Below are 11,111 nucleotides of genomic sequence, written 5' to 3'. Positions count from 1 at the left end.
TCGATTGTGATGGTTGATCCCCCAGCGGAGGCTTTGTGAGGACAGTCTGTGGGTGGGAAGTGTGTGTGTGTGTGGGAGTGTGTGTGTGTGACGTCACCCCCGACCTTTCCGGCCTCGCTCGTCTGTTCAGCATTGTTAATGCCACCAGGGACCTCCTGCTGTGTGACCCACAGCCACAGCAGCCTGAGGATCCGGCTCGCTATTGTGACACAATAATTACACACACACACAACACACACACACACACACACACACACACACACACACACACACACACACACACACACACACACACACACACACACACACACACACACACACACACACACACACACACACACACACACACACACACACACAGGAAACAGCAAAAGGTGCGTTTGATTTGCAGAAGCTTTTCTTTATTTGATTCATTTGTTGGCAAAACAACGATTTCAAACTCTCTTAAAGCGTTTAATGGCACTTAAATCTCCTAAAGGCCCCCTGACAGGTGAATGTCTCTGTGATGTGCTGACAGATGGATCTAAAGCACAAAAAGGTTCATATTGGATCAAATCAAGAGTTTTCCTGGACACACACACTGATAGACGAACACACACACAGATTTCCAGGCTGTTGTTGATGGGATCACTGACCTCTAGGCGACACGTTGACCTCTCACCTGCAGCTTAAAGCAAACACACTGTGAGCTGTAGAAGCAGACGAGCGGCGATACGTTTATATTCTGTACGAACCAGAGAAATGAGCTCAACCAAGTCTAAACTCTAAACACACAACAACAACAACCACAACAAGCCTCACATTCCATGTAGTTTGACCAAACGGCTGCATGCGTCTGGAGCGGGACTGTGATTGATCTTGGCTCTAAGCTCATTCCCTCGTTACAGAAGAGACATAACCTTTACCCGGGACCTTTAATCTTTAGCGGCGCTCACTCCCACACAGCACGCAACGCCTGGCTCACATGTCCACACGGCCGTCTGGCCCCGGGTAAGCCGCGGTATCAGTGTGTGTGTCTGTGTTTGTGTGTCCTTAGTGTTTATAGCAGGATCGGGTCACTAAGCAGCTCTTTGATTGCGGCAATTGACGGAAAAAAGGAGAAGGATTGAGGATATGTGGGAGTGAGTAGATTATAATAAGTGATCAAGCGCTCCATGAGCCACACGGCGACGACAACAAATGCACTTTGGTGTGTTCCCACGCTGAATGCTACACATCAGATTGTCACAATGTTGACAAATGTCGCAAAGAAAAAAGTGCTGCACGCGTTTGGATTGTGAGAGATTCTCCCAAAGTCACGGAACACTGATGGAGAAACACTGAACGGAATGAGAACCGGCTAATCAAAGGAGAGAGTGGCAGACAGGCAGAGACACACACACGCACGCACACACACGTGGCGGTTCTAAGCGTTAGGCAGCCGCTCCTGACACATCTCCAGGGGCCGCTTGAACGCTCCCCTCCCAAACACCTCCACGTTGCTCGCCAGCCAGGAGATCACGTTCCCGGCCACGTAGGCGGAGCAGTTGGCCATGGTCTGGATCTCGGCCGGCTTCAGTATGCGGTCCCAGATATTCACCTGACTCAGCTCGCCCACAAAGGCCTGCCCGGCATCGAAGCGCCCGCCCACCACATCCTGTAGGGCCCATAAAACACCGGCCATTATTAAAAAGCAGCGGCAGCAACAACATCATTAAATCTAATTATGTTTCCAAGGAGGAGGAGGAGGAAGGCTGAGGGTGTGAGGAAGGACCGTCTGCAGATAATTATACGTCCGGAACCAATGATGGGATTTTAATGAAGCTCTGAGCTGTATAGTAGTGTGTGTGACAGCTCTGTGGCCTGAGGGGGGCGCTACAGCCGCCGCCGCCGCCTGACTGTGAGGCTCCGTTTCACAGAGGACACACAGGCAATGACAAACACGCTGACAACAGCTGCCAGACATTAGTCAACACAGACACACTGAACATTACCCAGCATGCATCACCTTTCCCCGTCACATTGACCTTATGGGACATTCATCACAGAGACACAAGGTTTCTCACTTCCTGTTGAAATGCAAAGTAACATTGGCCCTTAAAGTAGCTTGGCTGAAGCTTGACTACTTTAAATTCTGAGTAGCTTGTAGTTTGAAGCTTCTGTTGTTTACCTGCTCCTGTCCCAGGATGATGACTCCGCCCGCTTTGATGGGGTGCCAGGCTGCCAGGTTGTCCCCGGCGCCCAGTCGCTCCCCGTCCTGATACGCCTCCCACTGGCCGTCACGCGTGATCCAGGTGACGCAGATGTGATGCCACCTCCCGTCACGCACGTCCAAGGGGAGCTGGGCCACCTGGAGGAGGAAGGAGGAAGAGGAAGGAGGAAACACACACTCAGCAGGGCCGGGACTTCCTCTGTGTTCTAACATGAGCAGAGACTGAGACATGAAGTGGTCGTCATGGACACAGATGCCGTCCTTGCCTTGTCGTTGATCAGCAGCTCGATGGGGTTGTTGCCCCATTCGATGAGCACGATCTCGTTGGCTTGGCCCGGCACGCCGTAGGAGAAGGGCGTGCCGATGCCGGGGCTGGCGCTGGACTTGACCCACATGCAGAGGGTGAAGGCGTAGAGCTCAGGCAGGCTCTTTGTGATGCGGCCGTACAGGTAGTTGGTCCGCTGAGGGAGAGAGAGCTTGAACTGCTCCGGCGCCTTGAAGTCTCCTCCGCCTGTGATGACAGAGAGAGAGGGAGGGGGGGGGAGAGAGAGAGAGAGAGAGAGAGAGAGAGAGAGAGTGAGATCGTGACCTTAACTCAATCAGTCCTTTATTTGTCGGATCGTGGAAGTGAAGACGAGGCTTCAATAATGCCTCTGTGTCACCTTCCTCTCTGTGTGACTCACTATGACATCACTCTGTTAGAGGCTGCATGATCCATGAATGGCTGGGAGTTTGACTTAATGGACAACGTCTCAAAATATGAAAAGAAACGTCCAAAAAAAAGCAGTAAAATGTCCTGAAAACCTCCCCAAAATTCAAGAATTTGCTTAAAATCTTCGGCCCTTTCCTTCTTCTCACCCAAACCATTCACACCAATATTCCCTTTCCCCCTCAGCACACTCTGATCCCGGCGACGGCCCATAAACAGCGTCCGAGCTCTGCGTACCTTTCTCCAGCTCGGTGATCCTCTCCACCAGAGCGTTCAGCGTGCTCTCCGTCTTCAGCCTGTAGGCGGCCGTGGCGTTGGACAGCACGCTCTTCTCCTCCTCCAGGCTGCTCACTTTCCTCAGCAGCTGCTTCTCCAGATCGCCCAGGCGACGCTGCAGAAGGTCCCGGAGCTCGCTGGGGAACGAGGCCCCGGACGTGTTTGCCCGCACCTGCTGTTGCTAGGGGGACGATGATGGACAGGGAGGGAGAGGAAATGAATGGAGATGCTGATCAGACATCGCCCTCACAGCATCAAGGCTCAGGGAAGGTGACAAGGGTACGGATGGAGCTCCAGAGTTACAGCCTCTTACTGCTCTGCTGTGGGATTTTAATTAATACTGATCGCATTTATAAGAAGTTAATATTTAACTAAATGACTTTTAGTAATGATCTGAAGCCACAGTCGCTCCGCAGGGCCGTCTAAACTCAGATTAAAACATATTTCATACAAAGTATCCTGTCTTAATGAAGTGCACTGCTCTCCACTGACCTACAGCCGGGGCTCATTACAAAAGCTGCTGTGTTAAAGTCCAACACACCCACACACACACACACACACACACACACACACAGTTTAAAAGCACGACAGACTAACGTGTGCTTTATATTTAAATATCAACACATCCATCATTTTAGGTGCATAAAGGCCATGAGGAGGCCAAATACATGTTGGTCATGTTCTAACAGATCAGTGTGTGATGGGCTCATTTACAGTCACCCTGTAGGGACACACACACACACGATCAAGCTGTCAGACATAATCAGTTCTGCGTAATGAAGGAAGAGCAGCCGGGGATTAATGTCTGACGCCTCCGCTTCATTTTACAGATCAGGCACTTAAATTGTCCCCGGAAGTCTAAAGTTGCGGGTTCGATCCCCGACAATCACTCATGCCTTTGTTTACGCGTCTGTTTTTTTTGGCACCGTCTTACCTCCAGGTTCACCAGTCGGTCCTTGAGCCCCTGCATGGTTTTCCCGAGGCTGTCCACGCTGTCGTTGGGGTCTCTGGGGACATCGCCCATGGTGTTGAGCTTGTCTTTGCCCCGGGAGCCCCCCTTGCTCCTGCGCTCTGAGGCGGAGGCGCAGAGGGACAGCTTGGTGGTCAGCTCGTTGATGGTGCCCACCTGCTTGGCGATGGTCTCCTTCTGCTGGAGGATCGTTTCCCGGAGCTGCATCACGGTGTTCCGCAGCTCCTCTTCCTGGCCCCCGGCGCTCAGCTCGGGTAACAGCGTCACCGGGCAGCTGGCGTCTCCGCTGACGGGGACGGCGCGGCAGATGTACCGCTTCCCATCGTCCGCTTCACGGACGCTCGTCCGCTGAGCGCAGGCGAGCGCACCGAGACACAACAACGCGCACACGAGTGACAACATAACGGCGAAACACACGAAACCGAACCGAACAGTGGCGCACCGACGCTCACGGATGAACTCCAGCCTCCGGTCCTGTGCGTAAAGTGGAGCCCGAGCGCGGGGATCTGCGCCAAAAACGCATCGCGACTAACTCGGACTATTTCGTGAGAGGCGCCGGCGTGTAAAACAAACAAAATCAAGGAAACACTAAGCAGAAAAGCGGATCAGGAGGGGGAGAGCCGCCGGCGGTAAGCCCGGCTAAAGAGGCTCTGGAGCGGGGACTATTCCTGGCGCAGAGCGGCTGTGCGCGCAGTGTGGTGCTGATCGGACAGCTCCTCTAAGGAAGAGGATTACCAAAAAAGGTCTTACGAGGAGCTGGATTGGCTGTAGTAGGATGACGTCACTATCGATCCATCCATCCATCCATCCGCGTTCATTTCTTAGTGTTTGTTAGAGTTTCGATTTGTCAGAGAAAAGTGTGAAAACTTTCATCACTTCAATAAAGCCCATCAATTCTCTTCTTCTTCTCCTCCTCTTCCTCCTCTCGAGTTGCTCTCACAGCAAGGTGCCAGAATGAGTGGGGGAGATGTGCTACATTGTTCTTGCCTCTCCATAACATTCACAGTCAGTGTGCCGCTGCTCCTTTTTATGCTCCACTTCTTCCCTCGGCTGTCTAATAATAAGAATCATGTCTCTCACGTACACCTGCGTCTGTCTGTCTGTCTGTCTCTCTCTGTGTGTCTCTGTGTGTGTGTGTGTGTGTCTGTCTGTCTCTCTCTCTCTCTCTCTCTCTCTCTCTCTCTCTCTGAGTCTGATAGCCTCTTCTGATCTTGGAAAAGATTCCACACAGTGACGTTCACCTAGTTGTTGTGTTGTGAATGAGTCTAAAAATACGACGGTGACACATAAGACGTATTATCATTCCACCAAAGCTCCACTGCTACATGGAGACCTGCTGTGTTCCAGTAGAAGCCTCTAGAAAAAGGACTCGAGTGGGAAACGCTAAAGAGGCGCCACAAGGAGATTACAGCCTTTTGTCCAGACTTACAAGTTGGATCCACTTACAAAAAAACAAGGGGACAAATCATTCTCAACTTCAGCTCCCGATCAATGGAGCTGCGGTGAAACACAGGATACGGTGTTAAACAATTAGCAAGAGGCTGCCTGCCTGGCTGTGAAAGGTCAATAAAGCCCGGTGTGCGGCCTGGAAGGTAGACCGCTGTGACTTTGAACACGGCTTCCTGCTACGGGGCTCCCACCCACCCAACGGGCCCCCCGGCCCCCCCACAGCACCACTAACCAGGGCTGTGCTGTTACGTAGATGCAGCAGTGGAATGAATGAGAGAGACAGAGAGAGACAGAGAGAGAGAGAGAGAGAGAGAGAGAGACAGAGAGACAGAGAGACAGAGAGAGAGAGAGAGAGAGAGAGAGAGACAGAGAGACAGAGAGACAGAGAGAGAGAGAGAGAGACAGAGAGACAGAGAGAGAGACACACACACACACACACACACACACACACACACAGTTCCACAATTTCCACACTCCTCTCCACAGATGAACAGACATACACGTATGAAACCAAAGCTATTGTTCTTTCAAAGTGTTACTAGACTTATTAAATTATTTATTAGGTAATTTTCTCAATCTGCAGAGCGGCTGTGACTGTTCTGCCCTCATGCAGTCCTGTTAACAAGTCCTGAGCCTATAAGGGAGCATTCATACTCTGAGTGGTAATTACATCTATGTGGGATCTTAGTTTATGGTATCGATTGATGTCATCGAGCGAGAGAGAGGAGGAGAGCAGAGTTTCACATATTCAAGATTATATAATGCAAACATTGCTCCCATACAGAATGGATTACAGCGTCTATTGGGACTCTATAGTATAAATAATGAAAACACACTAAATAAAACCACGGCTATTCCTGAGAGACTGAGAGAGAGAGAGAGAGAGAGAGAGAGAGAGAGGAGAGAGAGAATGAGAGAGAGAGAGGCCTGCAGTAAATTGAAAGTATAGAAGTAAATGATAGGAGCAGGTTGTAGGTCTAGCAGCTGTGATTGGCTATCAACACCTCCGCTCGGCTGAACACAGGGTCGGGATGTGGTTCCAAACCTGTGGAAAGCAATTACAGCGGCGGGTGATGGACGCTGTGACATCACACCTGTAACCTGGTTACGCTGCCACAAAGACAAAGAGAGCAGACACATGTAATCCAACTTAGACTCTGACTGAGCGCCTTTTGCCATTCGCGTCCAGGAAGGAATGGAGAAGTTGACTTAAATCATAGGGAGAAGATCTGACCTTAATCTATAAACCTGGAGTTTCACCAAAACAGGCAAATTCACCTGAAACTCCTTATTTTCATTCAATGCAACAAGAGCGGCGAGGGAGAGACAGACGCTGAATAGGAAGTGTACGTAGGTGCATGAATACTTTTCTTTTCTGAACCCCCCGACCCCCCTCTAAGGGACCTAATGCAGGAGGACCCAGCCTCCTCCATCAGCAGCCACAGCCGAGCACACATACAGTATCTAATGGATTCATGAGTGGTTTTGTGAAGCCGCAGCATCAGTGTGTCATCCACTCTCCCCCCTCAGGACAAAGCTCCCGTCATAAAAACACACACACACACACACACACACACACACACACACACACACACACACACACAGGCTAATGAAATGAACATGACAGTCCAATAAGCCTGAGACAAACATCTTTTAGCAGCTCATTATTACCAAGGGAGGGCGGAGAGAGTGAGAGCGAGCGAGCGAGCGAGAGAGCGAGAGAGAGAATGAGAATGTCACATTACATGTCACATTATCTATTACTTAACATGTGACATTCAATGAAAGGAAACATCTCATTTTGCAGTCTGCTGCCCGCGTGGAGGGAGGAGGCCGCGAAGGGTGTGTGTATGAGAAGTGTGTGTGTGTGTGTGAGAGAGAGCCATTAGTGCAGCACGTGGGCAGCACAGAGCCTGGATCCATCAGGACGGAGACATCAGCTACATCTTTCTGCAGGACTTCATCATTTCCACAGCAATTAAACAAACATCATTCAGACGAGGAAAAAAGCCTTTTCAAACGCACACGCACACACACACACACACACACACGTCTCCATTTGTAAAGCATGGAAACGCTCAGTGCGCACGACGGCGGCGGCTGATGACATTTAGGAGGCTTTTTATGTTAAATAATCATTATGAAACAGTAAACAAACGGGACAAACACCTCCTCAGCCTGGATGACCTCATCACTGAGTCGGATTTCATTTTGCAGACTTCCTCCAAACACTAATACAGGCTCAGACCCTCAGACCCTCGGAGCTCCTGATGCTTCACTCACATCCACTCAATACTGCAAAGCTCCTCTGGCTGTTTCGTCTGCTGCCAAGTTCTGTTATTAAAAACTCTCAGTCCTGAAGAGAAACACAAGCTGCAGCTCTGACGCCTTATGAGCACACCTTTCTATTTTAGGAGAAACTACTTTATTTTAAGTGAGATTTCCAGAAAGAGCGTCATAAACAATTTTGTTATTCCGCCAATAAAGTCTCAATGTGTGGACTTCTGCCATCTTGTGGTTAAAACAACACTTACATTTACATTTAGACTGAGTTTAAGTCATTTTCCTACAACAGACCTGGGGATTTTGAAGACAAACAGACAGAGACAGACAGAGATAGACGGGGACAGACCGGGACAGACCGCGTCCATGACTCTCACAAGGGATTTAAACTCATATTAGCCCTCATAGGTTCATAGGCTGCAGTCAAATTCACTTTCTATTGCATTTTCATGATAAATAAGACAGATTTATTGCGATCACACTGTAATTAAATGAGCCACACTGTTGATAAACGCCCCGTCTCTACGTAAGGTGACAGAAAATGAAAAGTACTTTACCTGGATTGTGTCCAGTTTGCCACTTAGCCACCACGCGTCAGGAGAAGAAGTTCACCTTAAGAGTAATCCTGAGAACAGAGAGACAGACAGACAGATCAACCAACAGTGTTTAGAGTCAATGCAGAATGCTTCTGTTTCACGTTAATATGAGGCTGTGGACAAACACCTGCACACACAATGAGCTCGGTCATCGATCATTAATCAATAAATCTACAAATCTAGAATCAAATATATCAATAAATACAGAAAGGAGCAGGAGTGGAAGCAAAGATGTAAATGCGTTCAGTGTTCAGTTGTAAATCCACATTTCTACGCACAGTCTGAACTTTTCTTCCCTGCACTAAGCGGAACTATCGACTAGCGATGAGAGGAAACGTGGGCGGTCGGACTCATTCTGCAGTGACACCGCCGGTGAGCGTCTCAGTCGTGTGGGAAACCCGATACAAATCAATTTAATGTCCATACAAACGTTTCTATTGTTCTACAGAGGATGGTGACGTCATACGGTCCACCAGCATGACCGAGCCGCAGCTGATGTTTATAGGTACGATGAGCTCAGCAGAGCCGGGGGTTTGGGTCTTTGATTCGGACCAAAGTTTGGTTTAATTCGGTTTGTTTTCTTTCTCATGCATCTGTTTCTGTGTCTGTGTCCGATCTGGTTACGTATGCTAATCTAACTACAGTTAAATATCCTAATCATGTGGCTTTGTAAAGTGAATTTGGTTTCGTATCAGCTGTTTTCTGTTCGAGACCCTCTTAAGATCCTGGATCTCAGTCACATGCTCGTTTATTTACTGTAGATACGCACTCATGTGGTTCTGAGTGAGAAAAACATGTACAAAATGAGAAACTTTGACTTTGAACCACAGAATATTGGATCCGCGCACTTACAAATCTGAAGTCAGTCCAGTGTTCAGCCTGGTCCTAATGTGTGTGTGTGTGTGTGTGTGTGTGTGTGTGTGTGTGTGTGTGTGTGTGTGTGTGTGTGTGTGTGTGTGTGTTCCTTTTTTCAAATCAGACATTCAACCCAAGTCCAGCAGCTCCTCGTGTGTGGAGGCCCGAGCAGAGTCTGGCCTCTGGACGCACACAGATAACTCCTTCAAATTCGACTTCGACCCTCCAGCTGCTCAGAGCGACTCGGCTCCATCAGACGGGAACCCGGCGGCGGTAGACTCCATATCTTTCACAGGACACGACTCCACTTTCGCCTTCGACTTCCAGATCCCCCCTCCGGACGCGATGGACACCTCACAGGAGCCTCCTCTTCCTCAGGAGGTCAGCTCCCCCTCTGAACCTTCAGCGCCGCCATCAAAAGCCAAGAAGAAGAAGAAGAAGCCTGCAAAGAAAAATGCCTCGGAGAGCAAAGAGAAGCAGAGTCTCACAGAGGAGAGCCGGGGAGATCAACAAGACGCCGAGCTGGTCAGTGTGCCTCCTCCTCCTCCAGTATGATCCCACAGGGTCGCGGAGGGGTTGTTGGTTTGATGCCTGAGCCTGTTTGTGTCTTTCAGAGCACTGAGGAGCAGCTGAGCCGACAGCTGGACTGGTGCATGGAGCAGCTGGAGCTGGGGATGAAGTCACAGAAGACCGCAAGCAAACAGAGTGAGTGGAATAGGAACCTCTATACACACACACACACACACACACACACACACACACACACACACACACACACACACACACACACACACACACACACACACACACACACACACACACACACACACACACACACACACACACACAGATGTGAGATGGTGTCAGCATTGTGCTCTGCCTGCAGAGGAAGAGGCGTCTCGTGCCCTGAAGACTCTGCGCAGCTCCAAAGCTCCTCTGGCCAAGAAGAGGCAGGTGATGAGAGCTGTGAGCGGAGACTACAGGAAGAAGATGGAGGAGGAGAAGAGCAAACAGTTCAAACTCATCCAGGGAGGTGAGCAGACGCATCTCTCCATCTCTCTCTCTCTCTCTCTTCTGTCGAGTGTACGTGAGGTTGAAGGTTCCTCGTCTCTCCCGCAGAAATGGCGTCGGCTCAGGTCAAAGCCGTGTGCGACTCCCCGAAGAAGTGCATCTTCAATCGAAAGGCCGAGAGCAAATCTCAGACGGCGGCGGCGGATGAGAAGAACAAACCCAAGCAGACGGAAAGCGAGACGGCAGCTTTCGTCTTCACGCCGTCAAAGGAGGAGTTTCGCTTCAACTTCCTCTGAGTTGACTTTGTCTCCAAATGCTGTTTGTACCATATTTCTAAATAAAGCCTTTTTATGTTTGCATCTTTTAATTTCATTTTCAGCTCCATTTCAAAAGGTTACACTGTACAGAAACAACAAGAAGAGAAAGAAAACAGAAATAACTAAGAAACATAACATTATAAAGGCTGGACTATATGTGTGTGTATGAATTTCATTGGAAGGCGAATTCAGTATTTACAGGTAATTAGATCAAGCAGGAGTTTTATAACCTAACATTTTAACTTTAGATTTATTAAACTAGTTTGTAAAGTGTGAATGTTTTGGTGGGTCGGAACGAAAAGGAGAGGGCGGGGCGAGGGGCTACACGGACACATTTGAGTGCGACGCGCAAAACAAACTTTCTCGATTCTGCCGCAGAGAAAACAAACTCCTTTTCTGTAAGTTGACCTTTCATGTCAGTTGCTTCTGGGTCGAATCTCTTCTTCAGGTCAAT

General features: G+C 49.4%; 2 protein-coding genes across 2 annotated transcripts; one reads left to right on the top strand and one right to left on the bottom strand.

Moving 5' to 3' along the window:
• Positions 1-425: 425 nt before the first annotated feature.
• nptx2b (neuronal pentraxin IIb) lies at positions 426-4,722 on the bottom strand. The gene is made up of 5 exons (XM_076152057.1): positions 4,111-4,722; positions 3,138-3,357; positions 2,458-2,702; positions 2,150-2,329; positions 426-1,636 (listed from the first exon to the last, which is right to left on the bottom strand). Exons 1-5 carry the CDS (start codon positions 4,546-4,548, stop codon positions 1,406-1,408), a joined length of 1,314 nt encoding a protein of 437 aa, XP_076008172.1. The 5' UTR covers positions 4,549-4,722; the 3' UTR covers positions 426-1,405.
• A 4,100-nt stretch (positions 4,723-8,822) lies between these two features.
• Positions 8,823-10,697, top strand: cunh8orf33 (chromosome unknown C8orf33 homolog). Its single transcript, XM_076151982.1, has 5 exons — positions 8,823-8,979; positions 9,454-9,854; positions 9,944-10,034; positions 10,216-10,362; positions 10,449-10,697. The coding sequence occupies exons 1-5, from the start codon at positions 8,952-8,954 to the stop codon at positions 10,634-10,636; spliced, it is 855 nt and encodes a 284-aa protein (XP_076008097.1). The 5' UTR covers positions 8,823-8,951; the 3' UTR covers positions 10,637-10,697.
• The last annotated feature ends 414 nt before the right edge of the window (positions 10,698-11,111 follow it).

The sequence above is a fragment of the Genypterus blacodes genome, unplaced genomic scaffold (assembly GCF_046128005.1).
Source record: "Genypterus blacodes isolate CSIRO-AG114 ecotype Tasmania unplaced genomic scaffold, CSIRO-AGI_Gbla_v1 ptg000055l_1, whole genome shotgun sequence".
Lineage (NCBI taxonomy): Eukaryota > Metazoa > Chordata > Actinopteri > Ophidiiformes > Ophidiidae > Genypterus > Genypterus blacodes.
The sequence above is the reverse complement of the archived record's forward strand: the minus strand, read 5'-3'. Positions and strand labels throughout refer to the sequence as shown.

Bases quoted from the DNA above. Each gene is read 5' to 3' on its own strand.
- nptx2b (XM_076152057.1), bottom strand. From the start codon at position 4,548: ATGTTGTCACTCGTGTGCGCGTTGTTGTGTCTCGGTGCGCTCGCCTGC. The intron at 3,358-4,110 runs GTAAGACGGTGC...TCGTCCCCCTAG, and splicing joins ACCGACTGGTGAACCTGGAG to CAACAGCAGGTGCGGGCAAA. The intron at 1,637-2,149 runs GTAAACAACAGA...TGGGCCCTACAG, and splicing joins TCATCCTGGGACAGGAGCAG to GATGTGGTGGGCGGGCGCTT.
- cunh8orf33 (XM_076151982.1), top strand. From the start codon at position 8,952: ATGACCGAGCCGCAGCTGATGTTTATAG. The intron at 9,855-9,943 runs GTCAGTGTGCCT...TGTGTCTTTCAG, and splicing joins ATCAACAAGACGCCGAGCTG to AGCACTGAGGAGCAGCTGAG. The intron at 10,035-10,215 runs GTGAGTGGAATA...CTCTGCCTGCAG, and splicing joins GAAGACCGCAAGCAAACAGA to AGGAAGAGGCGTCTCGTGCC.